Source organism: Alligator sinensis, unplaced genomic scaffold, assembly GCF_000455745.1.
Source record: "Alligator sinensis unplaced genomic scaffold, ASM45574v1 scaffold47_1, whole genome shotgun sequence".
Classification (NCBI taxonomy): Eukaryota; Metazoa; Chordata; order Crocodylia; family Alligatoridae; genus Alligator; species Alligator sinensis.
Window position 1 is genome coordinate 910547 of NW_005842629.1, and position 17003 is coordinate 927549.

Here is a 17003-nt window from a genome sequence, read left to right on the forward strand (position 1 = left end):
TGGGTTCGACAAATTAAACCTCTGTTGCCCTCTTAAGGAAAAAGCTGGGTTCGTATGGATCAACAGCACTTAGAGATCCTCACGCTCCTTTCCCGAACTCCACGTGCTTTCTCTCTCTCCGATTTGGGCGGAAACCACCCAAGCCTTTTGTACGGCTAGCAAGCCAATAGCTAGCCACCACGTGTGCTTACATTAAGACTGGCCAATAATGTGGCGCAAATCCTAATACAAATGGCAGTGACTCCTTGCATTGCGCATTGCTATAATGCAAAAGAAATGCACTATGCAAAGAAAGCTACAGAACTAGCGGGAAAAGCTCCTGCACGCGGGTTCTCTGTTGCAGCAGAACACTCCACCGTGCAAAAGAGCTGCAATTTGGCGGGAACATGATTTAGCGATGCTGAAGCACGCTCAAATAAAAAAACCCCACAACTTCGGGTTGTGACACCCAAAAGAAAAAGCCTGTATGCTTTGAGCTAGATCTTCCCATCACTTACAGAGGGGCTGTCCAGTTTTGCAGCATCTGCAGGTTGCATGGGCCCCGGTTCACAGACTGTGGGGGCCAGATGGCCAATTCTGCCCCTTTACTTCATTGGCAATGCAAGCCCCCCTGCCATGCCGTATGGGCAACCTGAGCTCTTCTGTCTTTGCCACACTACAGGAGCAGTGTGAGCTCCTCCCAGTGCCCCCATGCAGGCAGCATGAACCTGTGTCATGACCACAGAGGCAGCCGGCTCACCAGGCCATGCCTGACCTGTTCCACAGACCCAGCCACTGCAGCAGCAGGAGCAATGGGGAGAATGACGGCTGAGTGGGAGCCCACAAGCTGAACATTAACTTCTCACAGGTTGGATGCAGCCTGACAGCCACCAATCAAACAGCCCTGATGACCACAGTCTCACAGCACAACTACCTTGATGTCAATTGAGTTACTTCTGATTTACATAGGTGTAACTGAGACCTGAATTTTGCCTGTAGAGTGCAAAGACTACCAGGGTAGGCTGGAGTCTCGACTGCAATGTAGCTACTTTGTACTGCACCCTGGCTAGATCTGGCCATGAAGCTGAAGGATTGGCCCTAAGAGAATCACCCAGAGCAACGATGACCCTCTGGTGGATAGGGGTTCTTAGGGCTTGTTTATACCATGGCATCAGTGCTGGAGATCCCGAGCACACCCCACCCACACCTTGCCTACCCAAGTCCATTGACTTGCTCCAGAACTGAAAGCTCACCCATTAGGTTTCTCTGGGTTTGTACCCAGTAATTACTCCCTGGCCCACTGGCCTGGTGTTGGGGGTGAGCCTGGAGCAGACACTTGGTGAGTCCTGGTTCTAGAGCCCGTTAGTGGAGTCAGCTGGGCAGGGTGTACTCCTCGGTCTGGGGACATGCTGCTGCTGCAGTACAGACAGCATCAAGGCCTCAGATTGCTCTGCCACTCTTTTGTTGGCATGGCTGAAGGAAGGATGCCACAGATGGCGAAAATGCCCCTAGGCCATGGTGATTTCAGGCCCTTGGTGCTGCTTGTTCTACTTTAACTTGGTACAGGGATCTGCACAGAACAATGCCATGTTCAGGTACATGGGGAGGGAAGCTACAGCATTGACTTGCATTCACTGTAGGTTAGTCAAATCCCAAGTTCTAGTCCTGTGTCTGGCCCCTGCACTGGGGCATGAGTTGCATGTTTGCAGCCTGTTCCCAGCTTGTGCAGAGCCAGATGCTACCTAATAATATATTTCACAATTGCTAATGAAAGTCAAGCCTCTGGAAGTTACAGTGGATGCTAACAATATTGCAGAGAGAGAAGGATTGTCTTTTCTAATGTGATTATAATGTAACTCAAGTTCTCCTTGTTCACTGGGAGATAAACAAAGAGAAACAAATTTAATTTGCATCAGAGAAGATTTAGGCTAGATATCAGGAGAATCTTACTAACTGCCAGGCTGGTGAAACATGGGAGCAGGTTTTCTAGAGGTTTTGTGGAATCTCTTTCATTGGGAGGTTCCAGGAACAGTCTAGAGCAATGGTACTCATGCTTTTTTGCCCCACGGGCCGGATGGGTGGTGCCTGGTCCATTCACAGGCTGGGTCTGGCTGGTGGGCCCAATTGGGCACACAGCAGGTACAGTGGGACCCAATCCAGCTGTATGGGAGGCAGCCCAGCCCCAACCCTACATTGCAGTGGGGAGGGTGGCCTGGCCCTGACCTGATCCTGCAGGGTTTGGGAATTAGTTAGTGGAGTGGGGGCGGCAGTATTAATTGCCACCAAATTTTCTAGCCTAAGAGAAGCTGCATGAGCTAGATGCCATGGCTACAGAGGCCACTTTTGACACACAGGCTGGGGGTTGAGCACACCTGGGCTAGAGAAACACCTGTAAGGGATAGCCTAGGGATACCTGATCCTGCCTCTGTAGAGGAGTAGTCTTCATGACCTCTTGAGGTCAGTTCCATCCCTGCATTTCTTTCTGATCCTCTAGTTACTTCCTTTAAGTTTAAATGTTTTGGGTTTTGTTTGTTTTTTTTATTGTGATATAATTTGCATGCATCCAGCCTGTCAGTGTTTCTCTTCCTGGCTGGCCAGGACAATCTGATCAAGCAGATTTACTTCTGTATTTTTTTGCCAGATTGGAGCATGGATCAACACACTGTTTATCTTTCCAAAGCAATGCATGGAAAGGGAATACAGTCTTTCAGTGAAAGAATACAAAGCTTTGAAAAGGGAAGCTAAAAGCTGACCACACAGGACCTCTCAGTCTTTTGTTCACAGACTAAATGTTGACACACTACAGCGTAGCCAAGGTCGGACAAAGCTTTATATATTTTGTCCTTGTGCTGAGCTGCGCGTTCCTGAAGAGACTGAGCAATGGGTGGATGGAGGGAAATGGACTGTTATTTGCTCAGAAATGCAAAATATGAAGAGACAGATAAGCTGTATCCTTACCATTGCTGATGTTTCTTGTTACAGAAGAGAGTGAAACTGCTTAAGAAGATAACAAAGGAACATGAACAGTACAGCACCCGTGTCAACCAGTTTCAAACGTGGCTGAATGGTGTGACTGAAAGTTTAAACTGCTGCATTGAAGAAGCAACAGTAGAAAACAAGCTAAAGGCATTGCAGGTCCTTTTAATGATAAATGCATACTAGGAGGAGGGAGAGTCATTATCCTCCACACTAAAATTACTCTTTGTGTATCTCAAACCATATGAATCTTTAGTAGAGTAATATATTTAAAAGAAAAGAATTCAAAACTAATTATTCTATAGTGGTTAAAGAAGGGTGCTGAGGAAAACGAATTATTTCAAGTCTGCCCTGGCTCTTTGATACAATTACCACAGCATTGCCAATTCTCACAATTTTATCATATTTTCCCCATCATATTGGGGGGGGGGGGGGGGGGTTGAGCATCCGCTTCCCCCCATATTGGGGGGGGGGGGGGGTGTTTAAGCCTCAGCTCCCAGAGGCCTCATGTGATTATCTGAGCCTCTCAACCATCATTTAAAAACTGGAACTCTGTCCCTCCTGGTTGCAAACCATAGGCTCAAAAGTTGGAAAGCGAATAGAAAAGCATCAAATTTGTTATTTTTAAAAACCTCATTATTTTTAAACTAATCTTTATGACTTTGCTGGGCTTCGCTCATGACATTTAAATCCTTAGGGTCAGCAATAATGATGTCATTTTAGAAGAGGCGAAGTCTCCAGTGTTTCATGCCTTGGTTTGGCCCGACCAGCTTTAGTTGCTTTTATAGCCTGACTTATGCAGCTACTCTTGAATTCAGTTGTAATTACGAATGCTGAACACATTTGAAAATCAGGACACATTTTCAAAAAGTTCCACTAGTTCTTGGAGGACATAATGCATATGGCTACATCAGAGGTGGGCAGTTATTTTGGGCGGAGGGCCGCTCACAGAGTTTTGGCAAGCCATTGAGGGCCACATGACAGGCAGCCAGGAGCAGATAAATATTAATTTTCTAAGTTTTTAGGGGCCCCATGGGCCAGATAGAATGGCCTGGTGGACCGCATCCAGCCCGCGTGCTGCATTTTGCCCACCCCTGGGCTACATAATGCATATGCTACAAATTACAAATAGGTATATCAAATTTGGAAGCTAGCCGCTCTATAAATGATAGGCCTTGAAATAATAATTGTAGAAGAAAATACAAATAACTATAGAAAGTGAATATTGCCAAATGCCTTCCCTTATCCCCTTTCCCAGTAACATTCCCTGACCTTCTTCTTACTACAGGCCATTGCCGAAGATGTTAAGAGTGGTGAAAAGGAACTGCAAAGCCTGGAAGTTCAGTCTATAGGTGTCATCCAGAATACCTCCCCTCTAGGGGCTGAGAAGATGAAGGACGAGCTGGAGGAGTTGAGGAAAGCCTTGGAGAAGTTGAAACTAATGCGTAGCGAGGAACAGGAGAGATTGCATAAGTTCTTCCAGTCAAAAAGTGCCTATCAGTCCCAAGTCAGAGAGTTAGAAGCAGAGGTTAGTGAATTCAGAAAGGGGATACAAAGGCTTGAAAGTGACCTGAAGCCAAGGGAGAGGGCAAAGAATGAAGAGGAGTTATTGATCCTGTGGAGAAAGTGCATGGTAAGTTGCAATGAAGAAGGTTAAACACAACAGATAAAAAGTGTAGTTAGCATACTTGACTAACTGAATATTTATCACCAACCACAAGTATTACACATGATCACTTAATGCACTACTGGATGATACCAAAATAGTTTGGAGAGGAGGCCAGAACGTGAACATGAATAAAGAAACTTGAATGGAGACAAAAGACCCAATAATTCTATGGTCTCCACTTCACATTTTCTACACTCTGATTCTCTGTAGTTCTGGCAATCAGATTGCTGGCTCCTCTCCAGATGTCTTCTTACTCTATAAATAGCCCCACTGAAATAAAGTGTGTGCGCATGTGCATACATGTGTGTTTGTACTAGCACATTTATAATTTCAAGTTTCTGGTAGTAGAAATTTTATATTTTTTTTTAAAATTGAACTGCTTAAAAAGCCAGACAGCATGAGAAGAGGTTCTCTGCATATGGAATATGAAACAATCATTGTCATTGTGTTTCTTTAAACAGCTGTAAAGTTCATGTATCTATCATCATGTTTATTTCTGCATAATATCTTTTATTATTACCCCAAATGCTTTTTAATATGCTGTATTTAACAAGAATCGGGCAAATAGTAGGGAAAGAATATTTGCAGACATGCACTAAATACAACTGATTCCATCCAGTCATATTCACACCCTTCCCTCCCCCCTGCTCCCCAAGTTCCATATCTAACTCTATAATTTCTGTTTTATAACTGCCTGTGGAAGAGATGTTTGTTAGTGCCTGCAGAATGGATCATGGTGGCATCCAAAGTGCTACTCAAGTCATGCAATCCAAGAATGGAACTAAGGCATGTGGCTTTGTTGACCGCTGACACACATTAGAGACTGAGTTGTGCATATCACAGACTCACTAAAGGATGTGTTGTGGAAGTTTTCCAAAATAACACATATCCAAAAGATGTTCATAGCTGTTCATTAAATTGTACAGGGACAGTTGAATCTGATGCATTTATGTATCTGCTCACAGAAGGCAGATTAACCATTTCAAGAGTCAGCCCAGTCAGTATATTTCATGCTCTGATTTTTGTGCTTGTGATTTAAACTGACTGCTACTTCTATGGTTAAGGCAACAAGAGCAGCTCTTGCCACAGAGGAGCCAAAGGTTGAGAGGCTGAAGGCTCAGCTTAACAAGCTGTTCCAGTTTCCACAGGATGTACAGCCACATGTGGACAGTGTTGTATCTGCAATACGGGGATACCAAAGGTATTTGAAAATTGGGAATATGGCTAAAATTTCAGTGAGGGACTGGATGGGTCCAAGGGTTGGCAAGAGCCTACGACAAAAGCAAGATGCAGCTGGACCTGAAGTAGCAGGGTTAAAAAAGAGGGATTTTTATAGGTTATATCCACATCCTACATTTTACCTGTGATTTTACAGCCGGGTTTTGCAACTCTTAATTGTGTTGAGAGATACCAACTCGTGGGTAGTCCCATTAAAAGCCCTGGGAGCCAGGCTTTGTCTCCCATTAGGCACCAAAATAAAGGGCTAGATTTTCAGAGGAGCTCAACACGAGAGTGTAGAGTTGTTTTGAAAACTGGGCATAAGTATTCTGATAGGAGCTGTAGGTGAGAGGGCTGAGCACTTAAAAATCAGGCTATGGATCTGACTGTTGAACAATTGGAAAAATCTCTCTTAGGCCCTAAATCTGCTCCCAATTGGAGTTTTGCCTGACAGGGAGCAGGAGCAAGTATTAAAAAGTCAAAGGAAACTGTTGTCATTGTCCCAAGGCCAAGGGTATCCTGGGGAGGTGTGATTTGCCTGTGTGTTGTATTCTAAGCTTCCATAATGACTAGGAACACGGACTCCTATCTCTTGCTCTTGTATTGTTCTGTTATTGTGCTGTACACAGGCTGAATCATTTAGCCTGGTTCGATTGCTTGGCTAATTTAGCTCATCTTAACCTTGCAGATTGGTAGTTTTATGTGTTGCTTTCTTTTCGCAATAGCAATCCAAAATCAGCATAGGAATGGCAGTTGTTAAATAGTTTGGAGGAATGGCTGTGAGCCACAAGTGCCCTTTTTTGGAACTTTGTTTTGATGACTCAGTCCCCTTGCAATTCTCTGACAGGGCTGTTTCCACCTTCCCCTGACTACGTACCTCCTGCTTCCTGCCTACATTTGGGCTGGAAACATTGCAAAATCTAGCCTCTCCCTGTGCTCCGGTGCTTCCGCTTCCAGGCTCACTGGAATCGGGAACTACAGAAACTGCAGTAAAACTTTTTGCAGATTTCCAGAAAGGATTATTTTTGGGGGGAAAAGGTCAGTTTTCTTTATTATCTGCTATCTTCTTTCATTATGTTGAGTGCCAACTGTGCTGGTCAATTGAAGTGGGCCTGGTCATCACAGAAAACCAACAAATCAAATTTTAAAGGAATAATCAGACAAAAACTGGGATGTTTTCCCTTCATGGCAGCCAAGTACAGAAGATTGGAAAATTGGTCTGTGATTAGGAAACAGCAGCTGTTTAGTAAGTTGCTGGGGTTTTCATAATGCTTTTTTGCAGGCGTGGCAGCTTCAGGCAGAGACTGGCACAGATCACGAAGCAGATGGCAAAGGAGATACCTTCCAGCTGAGGATTTGGGGGTCCTCTAAACATGCATGTGTTTGTATTACTTCTTTGCTGTAGGGATTGTTACCATCTTAATTTTATAACTGCAGAAGGAAAAACAAATTTTTTTTTAATGGAAAGGTGAAACTAGCTGAGCTTGCGCTGGACAGCTGTGTTGTAGCGTGGAGTAGAACAGCAGTCTTTCTACTTCCTGTTTTGAGCAGAACAGGGCACTGCTTATTGTTGTGCATAGATTTGTTTTGCAAAGTGTTATTTGGTTTAAGATTCAAGCATAGAGAACCAACAAGCAGCTGTAGAGCATGTGCTGCTGGGCCCCACTGTACTGAACACCAGCTTGCATACTGAAAGCCTGGAGGTTTAAACTAATGACTGTTTGCTATTTACATTTTGCTACTGAGTTTATTTGACATTTAAAAATTATTTAAAGAAATTTAGTTACAGATAAAGAAAACTTTTCTCTCCTGCCTTCTTTTGGGCATTTTAGATGATCAAACAATTATTTTTAATGTAAAGATTTAAAAAAATTAAGTTTTTTACTTTTTATTTCTAAAATTAAATGGGGATACAGATAAATTCTAACTTTCTATATAAGCATTACTTTGTGCCAACCATCAACTGTACTTCTCTCTTGATCTTACTGCATGGATAACTGAACATAAAGTAATGAATGTATGCAAGCGGAGATTGTTCAGCAGTTGGAACTGAAGGGCCAGATTTACCCTCAGTGAGTCAGCACTGAATACAGTGCAGCTTCAGAAGAGCTGACACATCTTTCTAGAGCTAAGCAAAGTTTGCCGGACACCTGACTGGCAGAAGGAGCTGCCAAGGACAAGGGTTCATGAAGCCAGGACTACATAAGGAGAAAACTGAGGTTCTTTGTGTTAAGTACACAAATACACATGAGAACTGTGCTAATTTTTCCTTTGATAAACTCGGACATTGTGTTTAGGATTTTAATATAATCCTTCTGTCTATCTGCTTGTTCTTGCAGTGTTAAAGGGAAAGCATTTAAAATGAGTATTGCAGCTGGAAGTGAGCTAAGGCAACATCTTCAAAACCCAATGCAAGAATTTCAGCTGTGGAAGCCATCAGTTCAGAGACTTCTGGATATGACTGCTAATGTTACTGAACCCACAGTGGCACAGACTTTCTTACTTCAGCTTGAGGTAATGAGGTGCTGCTAAGTTGGGGACCTAATATCTTGTTTGTACTGTGCACGTTTTGTAAACAAGTTACATGTGTGTAGCATGCTGATAGCAACAGCTGGGAAGATTGTCCCATTATCATAGGAAATAACACATTATTGAAGATCAGCTGAATAACAGAATATGTCACTTTCAGCACTCAATTTGGTAACATACAGTTGCCAATTGAGGTACAAATGTCATATCAGAGCTATATTAATAACAACAATAGTATTGCCTCCGGTAGTAACCACAGATCTCTCTGGATCTCTGGACAGGATATCTGTAGATTCTGATAATGCTTTGGCCATAATAGAGAATAAAGTACATAATTTCTGTAGTGTGTTGGTTGTACCCATGTTGATCTAAGAACTTGTATGCACCCATGATATGGAGATTTGCTTGTATCTTCACCTCTTCGATCTCTGAAACAAATGCTTTCAGAAACAAGGATCAAACTTAACCTTAACTCAGATAAGGCTGCTTCATGGCAAGTTCTGTTGTAGCTGGCTAGCTTCTTTGATGCAAGGCAGAAGAACCAGAGACAAAAAGCTAAAAGAAATATTGTAAGCAGAACTTGCTCTTCCTGGTGCACTTGTGCTAAAGCAACTTGCATTATCCATTACAGCAGGACTGAACTAGGTCTGCAGTGTAGCCCAACTTCCCTCATAACTGCAACTGCAGAGACAAAAGGGCCCTGCAAGTAGGAATACAATTACCTTCGTACTGTTTAGGCCTTCCCTCCCTATTAGGGATGGAGGAGGATGCAGTCTTTTTTCAGTGTCTTGCATTATACCACACATGCACACTATGTTATTTGTTGAAGCTGTGGCACTGATGTCCATATATTCTTTTGTTGTGTGGCTTTTGGTCTGCTCATGTAGTTGTTAGTGCTATCATTTCACCAAATGAAATGTTGTTTTAGGAATGTCTGGCAGAAAGCTCCCAATTCAAGGAAAGAATGATGATGATACAGCTGAAGAAGGATTTGCTCGGTAGTGTCTTTGGTGAGGAAGAAGCAAGGTCCCTCTTGACAGAGGTGACTGAAGCAGCAAAGGAGAGAGAAATTCTGCATAAAAGTCTTTTGCAAAACAAAAGCAAACTTCAGGTGAGCAGCCTATTCACCTCAAGGCCTATTTTTAACCCAAGTCAAAGAGTATGGTTAAACTTTTATATAAAACTGCTTTAATAAATAAATTCAGTAAGACCTAGCTGTGTTGAATGCACTTCATAGGTTGATAAATGATTACTAGAAATGTGAATTGTTGGGTAGTACAGCTAATTATTTGCTCATAGGATGAAATGGGCCCATAATGCAACTCACAAATGCTATTTTTTGTCTCTCCTAGAATTTGATTTCTCAGCACAAAGACTTTGATGCAGGTTTTGCACCTTTGCAGAAGAAGTTTTCTGCTATCAGAACCAAAGTAGATCTAGAGAAAGAGCCACAGCCTGACCTTGTAGGAAAAAAGACACGACTCCAGAGACTCCAGGTATGTTACAAGAACAATTGTCTGAGCTATCCTGATGTTAATCATGCTTACACAGTTGCTCTGCCTGATTTCTCCTTAGTTTCATAGTAAGCAGGGTTGGAAGGGACTTGAGCAGATCATCAAGTCCGACCCCCTGCCATGGGCAGGAAAGAGTACTGGGGTCAAACAACCCTGGCTAGGTGATTATGTAGCCTCCTTTTGAAGACCCCCAGGGTAGGAGTGAGCACCACTTCCCTTGGAAGTTGGTTCCAGATCCTAGCCACCCTGACTGTGAAGTAGTGCCTCCTGATATCTAGCCTGAATCTACTCTTGGTCAACTTATGGCTGTTATTCCTCGTTACTGCCAGTAGTGCTAAGGGGAACAGAGACTGTCCCATAGCCTGCTGGTTCCCGTTGGCCAGTTTGTAGACAGCCACCAGATCCCCTCTCAGCCCTCTCTTGTGGAGGCTGAACAAGTTCAGGTCCCGTAGCCTCTGCTCATAGGGCCTGCCTTGCTGCCCCCTGATCATGTGAGTAGCCCTCCTCTGGATCCTCTCGATGCTGTCCACATCCCTCCTGAAGTGCAGCACCCAGAACTGGATGCAGTACTCCAACTGCAGTCTGACCAGTGTCGCATAGAGGGGGAGCATCACCTCTTTGGACCTGCTTGTGCTGCATCTGTGGATGCATGACAAGGTGCGGTTAGCCTTCCTGACCACGTCCCCACATTGGCGGCCCACGTCCATCTTGGAATCAGTAGTGACTCCAAGATCCTTTTCTGCCTCTGCGCTGACAAGAAGGGAGTTCCCCAGCCTGTAGGTACGCTGCTGGTTCTTCCTCCCCATTTGCAGTACCTTGCACTTGTCAGTATTGAATCCCATCCTGTTCTTATCCACCCACCCCTGTAACCTGTCTAAATCTAGTTGCAGCCCGTCCCTCTCCTCCAGTGTGCCCACTTCTCCCCACATCTTGGTGTCATCCGCGAATTTGAACAAGGTGCTTTTCACCCCCTCGTCCAAGTCACTGATGAAGATGTTGAACAGTGCAGGTCCGAGGACCGAGCCCTGGGGGACCGCACTGCCCACATCCCTCCAGGTCAAAAAAGACCCATCCACCACCACTGTCCGGGTGCGGCCCTCCAGCTAATTTGCGACCCATCTGACTGTGTAGGCATCGACGCCACAGTCACCTAATTGCTTAATGAGAATGGGATCAGAGACGGTGTCAAAGGCCTTCCTAAAGTCCAGAAAGACTACGTCCACCGTGACACCTGCTTTAGTAGGATTAAGTTGAAAGAGGGGAAAACCTCTTTTTGCCTGGCTTATCACAAGGAAGCTGATGTCAGGGTGGTGCAAATCAAGAGTAACACCATTGAAATTAGCTGGTTTGTACTTGGTGTAAAACTAGTGTAATTTAAAAGCAGTGCCAGGTCCAGAAATTGTACCATTACCTCAATGTGTTGCAAAGCTTTCACGGTCCTATTAGCAGCTTATTTTCCACTTGGTGTTTTCATGATCATCTGCTAATGCATATGAGTGCCTGACAACTTCTTCTGGGAAATTTTCAGTTGTGGTCATCAGAAGATTCATTTATTTAAAATTAATTGCTTTGTTCAACAATGTCTTACACTGACTCAGAAGCAGATCTTCAGGCAGTTTTCAACATCTTTACTGAGGGATACAAGAAAATGGGACCAATGCTTAACATTCAGAAGACTAAGGTCCTCCACCCACAAGCTCCTAATGAACAGTCCTTAGCTCCAGAAATCCAGATCCACTATGAGACTATGGAACATTGAGTATTTCCTGTACCTCAGGATCCATCTCTTGCAGAAGGCTGACATCGACAAAGAAATCCAACATCACCTCAAATGTGCAAGTGCAGCCTTTGGATACCTGAAGAACCAAGTGTTCAAAGATTGTGACATCAGATCTGAAACCAAGCTTACAGTTTATCAAGAAATCGTGATCCCCACCTTGCTGTATGGAGCTGAGACATAGACAACATACAGGAAACATCTAAAGTTGTTAGAAAAGTACCATCAATGCTGCCTGTGGAAGATCTTCTGAATCCAGTGAGAAGACAAATGCACCAACATTAGCATCCTCCTGCAAACAAACACCACAAGTATTGAGGCGATGATTATCTGACATGAACTTCATTGGGCTGGCCATGTCATCCGGATGTCCAACTTCAGACTCCCAAAGCAAGTTTTAGTCTCCCAGCTCAGCCAAGGCATATGCTCAAGAAGATGGCAGAGAAAGCGCTTCAAGGACATCCTTAAGGCCAACTTAAAAAAATGCAGCATCAGTGTCAACTTGTGCAAAACCATCACCCAGGACCACCCCAAATGGAGGAAGAGTCTGCTGCAGGGATCTCAGTACTTTGAAATCTCACAACAGCAACAGGAAATGGAAAAGCGGGAGCAGCAGAAACCGTGTGTTGTGGAGCAAATCAAGAATCCATTGCCACCCACCTCACACAAACACATGTCCAAGCTGCAGTAGAGTTTGCTGATTCCAGATGGGCCTCATCAGCCATCTTCAGATATACAGAGAGGGCAATCATCCTCAACTGCAAGGGATTGCCGAAGAACAGTGTCAGCCAACCTCAGAATCAGCGTTCTTAACTATCTGTTAAGGGTACAGGCAGATGTGATATTTTTATTGATAGCATGTTATATTAATATAAACTGTTACAATGTAACTGTCAGGTCTGCATAGTTCTGTAGTGATACCATACTTCATTCAGGGCTAAAGTTACAGTGATTTAGTACTTGTATTACAACACAGTCAGGCAGATTTAACAGTAACGGCATAACAGCTGATGTGTGCTCCCAAGCACCTCCCCTTTTAAACACAAGTTAAACACAGTGGACAACTATTTGGGCCTGCAGGTCATATGGGGAATTTTGGTGAGCTGTCATGGGCCAGATCAGCACCTCCCCCCACCTCCCTGCGCAACAACTCACCAAAACTCCCTGCGTGGGATGGGGCTGGGAGCAGTGTTCAGGAGTGGGACAGGCGGGCGAGGCCGTGATCATGGGGCGGGGGCACAGCGCTGTGACAGTGTGGGGCCACGGCCAGGGCCTGGGGCAGAGCCGCAATCTGCTGCCTGCACGTGCCTGCAATGGGTGCTGCTTTCATAAGCTGAGATGTGCAGGGAGTGCATCGCGGCTCTGCCCCCGGCCCCGGCCCCACACTGTCACTGCCCCCAAGATCTTGGAGTCAGCCCCGGACACAGCTCCTCGCCTGCCTGCAGCCCCATCCCGTCCACCTGCCCATGTGGGTCCCGGCCAGTCTCCATGGAGACCCCGGGATCATGGGGCAGTAATAGAGCGGGGCCAGGGCAGAGCTGCAATTCACCCAGTGTTCCTGCCCATAGAACCAGGGCTTTGCCCCAGCCCCATGGTGTCACCATCCCATGATCCTGGGGTCTCCATGGAGACTGGCCAGGAGCTATGTGGGTAGGGCGCTCCGCCAGGCAGACATGATGCGGCCGTGGGTGGGTGCGGAGCTGCATCCAGGGCTGGGTCTGGGATCTTGGGGCAGCAACAGCACAGGGCCGGGTCTGGCGTTGGGGATGGAGCAGAGCTGTGGTCCGCTCCCTTCTCATCCCTGCCCACGGAACCGGCACCTGTCGCAGGGGCATACGGACAGCTGATCGCGGCTCTGCCCTGGCCCTGCGCTGTCACTGCCCCAAGATCCTTAGGTCTACCCCAGCCACAGCTGCCCATCTTGCTCCCAGACACTGCTCCCCACTGGCCTCCAGCCCCATCCCAGCTGAGCAGCCTGCCCACATGGGTTCTGGGTTCTGCCCCCAGCAGTGAGTACAGGGTGGACAGACTGGCACGCCCTGGCAGCGGGGCTGGCTCCGGCAGCAGCAGCAGCCAGAAGGAGCTGCCACCACTGCAGTGGCTGCTGGGAAATAGAGTTCAGCTGCCATGCTAGCCCAGTCCCTCTGTGCACCCTGGGGTGCAACACAGCTGGGCTGCCCCATGCGCCTGGGCAAGGTGGGACCAAGGGTCCTGCCACAGGCTAGACAGAATCCCTTGGCAGGCCATATTTTGCCCACCCCTGAGTTAAAAGGTGTCTGTCCATAGCCTAAGTCATGCCCATAGATAAAGAATCAATGTGAAATGCCCATTGTCTTTTACAGATGATCCAAGATGATTTGGCAGAGCTTGTGGTTCAAATGGAAGACCTAGAGAGCCTCGTTCAATCTAATGCCACCCACAAGCATAAAATGAACCAGCTTTCAGCTGACTGTAAGGCACTGAAGAAATCTCTGGAGGTAATTTGTCAGTTGTTGAGGAACATAAAGGGACAGTTACAAAAAGGAGCCTTTTGTATGTTGATGATGTCTACTTTAAACTGCTGATGTTTCTTCCTGCAGGGAAAATGGGGCTGAGTTTTTGTAGCCTGATCTGTCTTTATGGTTTCCCAGTCTTCTGTACTTTAACCTTTCCCACAGTACATTGGGACTGCTATTGTTTAACTTGCAAATGCTGGACCAGGAGAGTCTAACAATATAATTGTACACTACAACCCCTAGTGCCCATGCATTTTTACCAATATAAAAGTGTTCTGGATCAGCATAATATTCAGGAATAAGCTATCCAGCATAAGCACTCTTATACTAATACAGCTGTGTCCACTCAAGCAGTTTCATTGTTTAATTATAGCACTGTTGTTAAAGCTGTATGTGTTTTATGCATGGTCAGGCCCTGAGGAGTGGAATCGATTCCCATTTAAAAACTGTAAACGAGTGATTCTCAACCATAGTGATTTGGCATCCTGTGATGCTATGAGATCCTCTTAAGGGTGATGCATGGGCAAGAGGAGCTGTGATTTTTTTTATGATAAAAAAAAAGATCAAACACCAAAATATCTAGGTATTTAGAATGTATTTTATTATAATGATTGAGGCAGTGGTAGGCTTCCATATTGCTTTAAAAATGTAACTACATCAATAAAAAAATTGTGTTCAACTGATACCAACATATATAATGGCGTTTCATTTTAATTAGAAAAAGCACAGATCTGGAGTTTTTAAATCAGAGAATTTTAGATTTTTAGTCGGAGATTATTTGGATTATTCGACAGGCAAAACCAGGATCCCTGGTCATCAGTATGTTTATTATATACCTAAAAGTTAATGAATCAAAGCCACATTGCAGTTACTTCAATGGCTGGTTTAGCATAAATACTTTTAGTTGCTTGTCAACATAGTGATAAAATCTTCCATCCCAAAGCAAATTTAGCAGAAAAGCCTGAAAATGCCCTCAGTTTGGTCTTTCAGTAGATGGTTATCCATAACAAAACATTACTCTAATTTATGCCGCAGAATTTTAGTTTAGTAAACAAATAATCACTGAAATAGTATTTTTCCAGGCCTATATATCCCAGGACAGATCCCCTTCTCTTTTATATATTTGTATTATAAGTATGACTTCTGGTGAAAAGAGCAGCAGACCTCCTCTGTAGAAGCCGATACCGAATTATAGGATGTTGCATTTGTAAAAAAGGAAACTATTCTGGTACCTAATGCGCCACCAAGTGGCTAAATGCAGATCTGCAGGAGGCTGAAGACAAGGTTTGTTCCCTGGAATGTTGCTAAAAAACTAGTCTGGACCTGCTTGCTTTAGTAGTGTTTTTCTTTCCTTTCTCTATCTCTGTTTGATCTGTATAGAACCTATCATCATTGTCTCGGGAGTGAAACTGCTGTCTGTTTGCATTCTGTGGCTGATATATTCTGGTCATCCCTGATCCTTTTAGGAGACAATAGAACAGAGTGAGAAGCACGTTCAGAGACACTGGAAGTTTAATGAGAAGCTGTCAGACCTTCAGCAGTGGATCGCAGTGACCGAACAGAAGTTGGAATCCTATCAGGGTGCTAATGGAGAGCGAAACATGGAGAGTAGAGTTGCAGACCTTGAGGTGAGGAACACATCAGCATGCAATGTCATCTGTTTGGTGCGTGGGCGTTCAAGGTTATTCTTGTGGTGGGAGGACATTCAGAGTGCCCCTTGTGGGAAGACATTTGAGACAAGGTTTGAGTTGCTGGGCTCCTACTTTTTTGCTATATCAACTAGGGGATTGATTTTTGCTGTGTGTAGTGGAGATGTGGGGCTGGCTCAGGTCCATGAATCACTAAGCTGCTTTTGAAATACCTGCATCCTCATCAAGGAAAAAACTTTTTTGCAAGTACTGTAGATTCCTTCTGTTAGGAAGGCCTCTCTAGGCAAACAAATACATGCCTTTACTTCTGATAGCAGAAAACACTACAGGACTAAGTTGTGTGTTATATTATCAACTTATTTTGCCTTGTATGTATGTATTGGTATCCAAGGGGATGCCATATTTTCTTGCAAACAACATGCACCTTTTCCCAAAAAAAACAGCTGCTGGAAATTGGAGTGTGTATTACATGTGAGAAATATGGTAAGAGCAGTTTCTGCCACTTAGGGTGAACCTGGGAGTACAACAATGACCAGGTTACCACCTCCACCCCTCCCAAGCTGCTGCTTGTTCGTTACTTACTACCAGGAAAGATGTTTTTTCCTTCATTCTGCCTTTCAAAATAAGGTACATATTATATTCTAGGATGTGTTTTATGGAAGGATATATGGTACTTCCCTTTTTCTGCTTATGTTCAGATTTTCAAACATGGAAGTATATTAGAGACTAGAATCACTTCCACTGGTAATTTAGGATTAGGAGAAAGTAGGGCTGGACAGGAGCTCATGAAGTCTTATTGTCCAGCTTTCTGGTCAAGGCAGGATCATCACTGACTAAACCATCCCAGTGAGATATCTGTCTACCCTGGATTTGAAAATTTCCAGGCATACAGATTCCATGACTCCTATACTTAGCCTGTTCCAATTCTTAACCACTTTCATAGTCAGAAATTCTTCCTTATCAGTTTAAATTCCCCCTCCTGCAGTTTGAGGCAACTCCTCCTAGTTCTGTCCCCTGCAGCCCCAGAGAAAAGGCTATCTTCATCCTCTTTGTAATTGCCCTTCAGGTATTTGAAGACTGTTGTCAAATCCCCCCTCAGTTTTCTCATTTCCAGACTTAAGCAATCCTAGTTCTTTCCATCTTTCCTCATAAATCATATTTCCCAGGCCTTTGATTGTTTTATTACTCTCTGCTGTA

General features: G+C 44.6%; 1 protein-coding gene across 7 annotated transcripts in view; it reads left to right on the forward strand.

Annotated features, from left to right (window-relative positions):
* SYNE3 (spectrin repeat containing nuclear envelope family member 3) overlaps positions 1–17003 on the forward strand; it is a 99679-nt gene that overhangs the window by 61406 nt on the left and 21270 nt on the right. For 5 of the 7 annotated variants that reach the window (XM_025215199.1, XM_025215193.1, XM_025215195.1 and 2 more), the window contains 8 exons: positions 2962–3114; positions 4244–4588; positions 5689–5825; positions 8182–8356; positions 9300–9482; positions 9724–9867; positions 14005–14139; positions 15624–15785. In XM_025215199.1, coding sequence (XP_025070984.1) covers positions 2962–3114; positions 4244–4588; positions 5689–5825; positions 8182–8356; positions 9300–9482; positions 9724–9867; positions 14005–14139; positions 15624–15785 — 1434 coding nt within the window. The remainder of the gene's footprint in view (positions 1–2961; positions 3115–4243; positions 4589–5688; positions 5826–8181; positions 8357–9299; positions 9483–9723; positions 9868–14004; positions 14140–15623; positions 15786–17003) is intronic. The other 2 variants (XM_025215196.1, XM_025215197.1) reach the window with 2 other exon arrangements.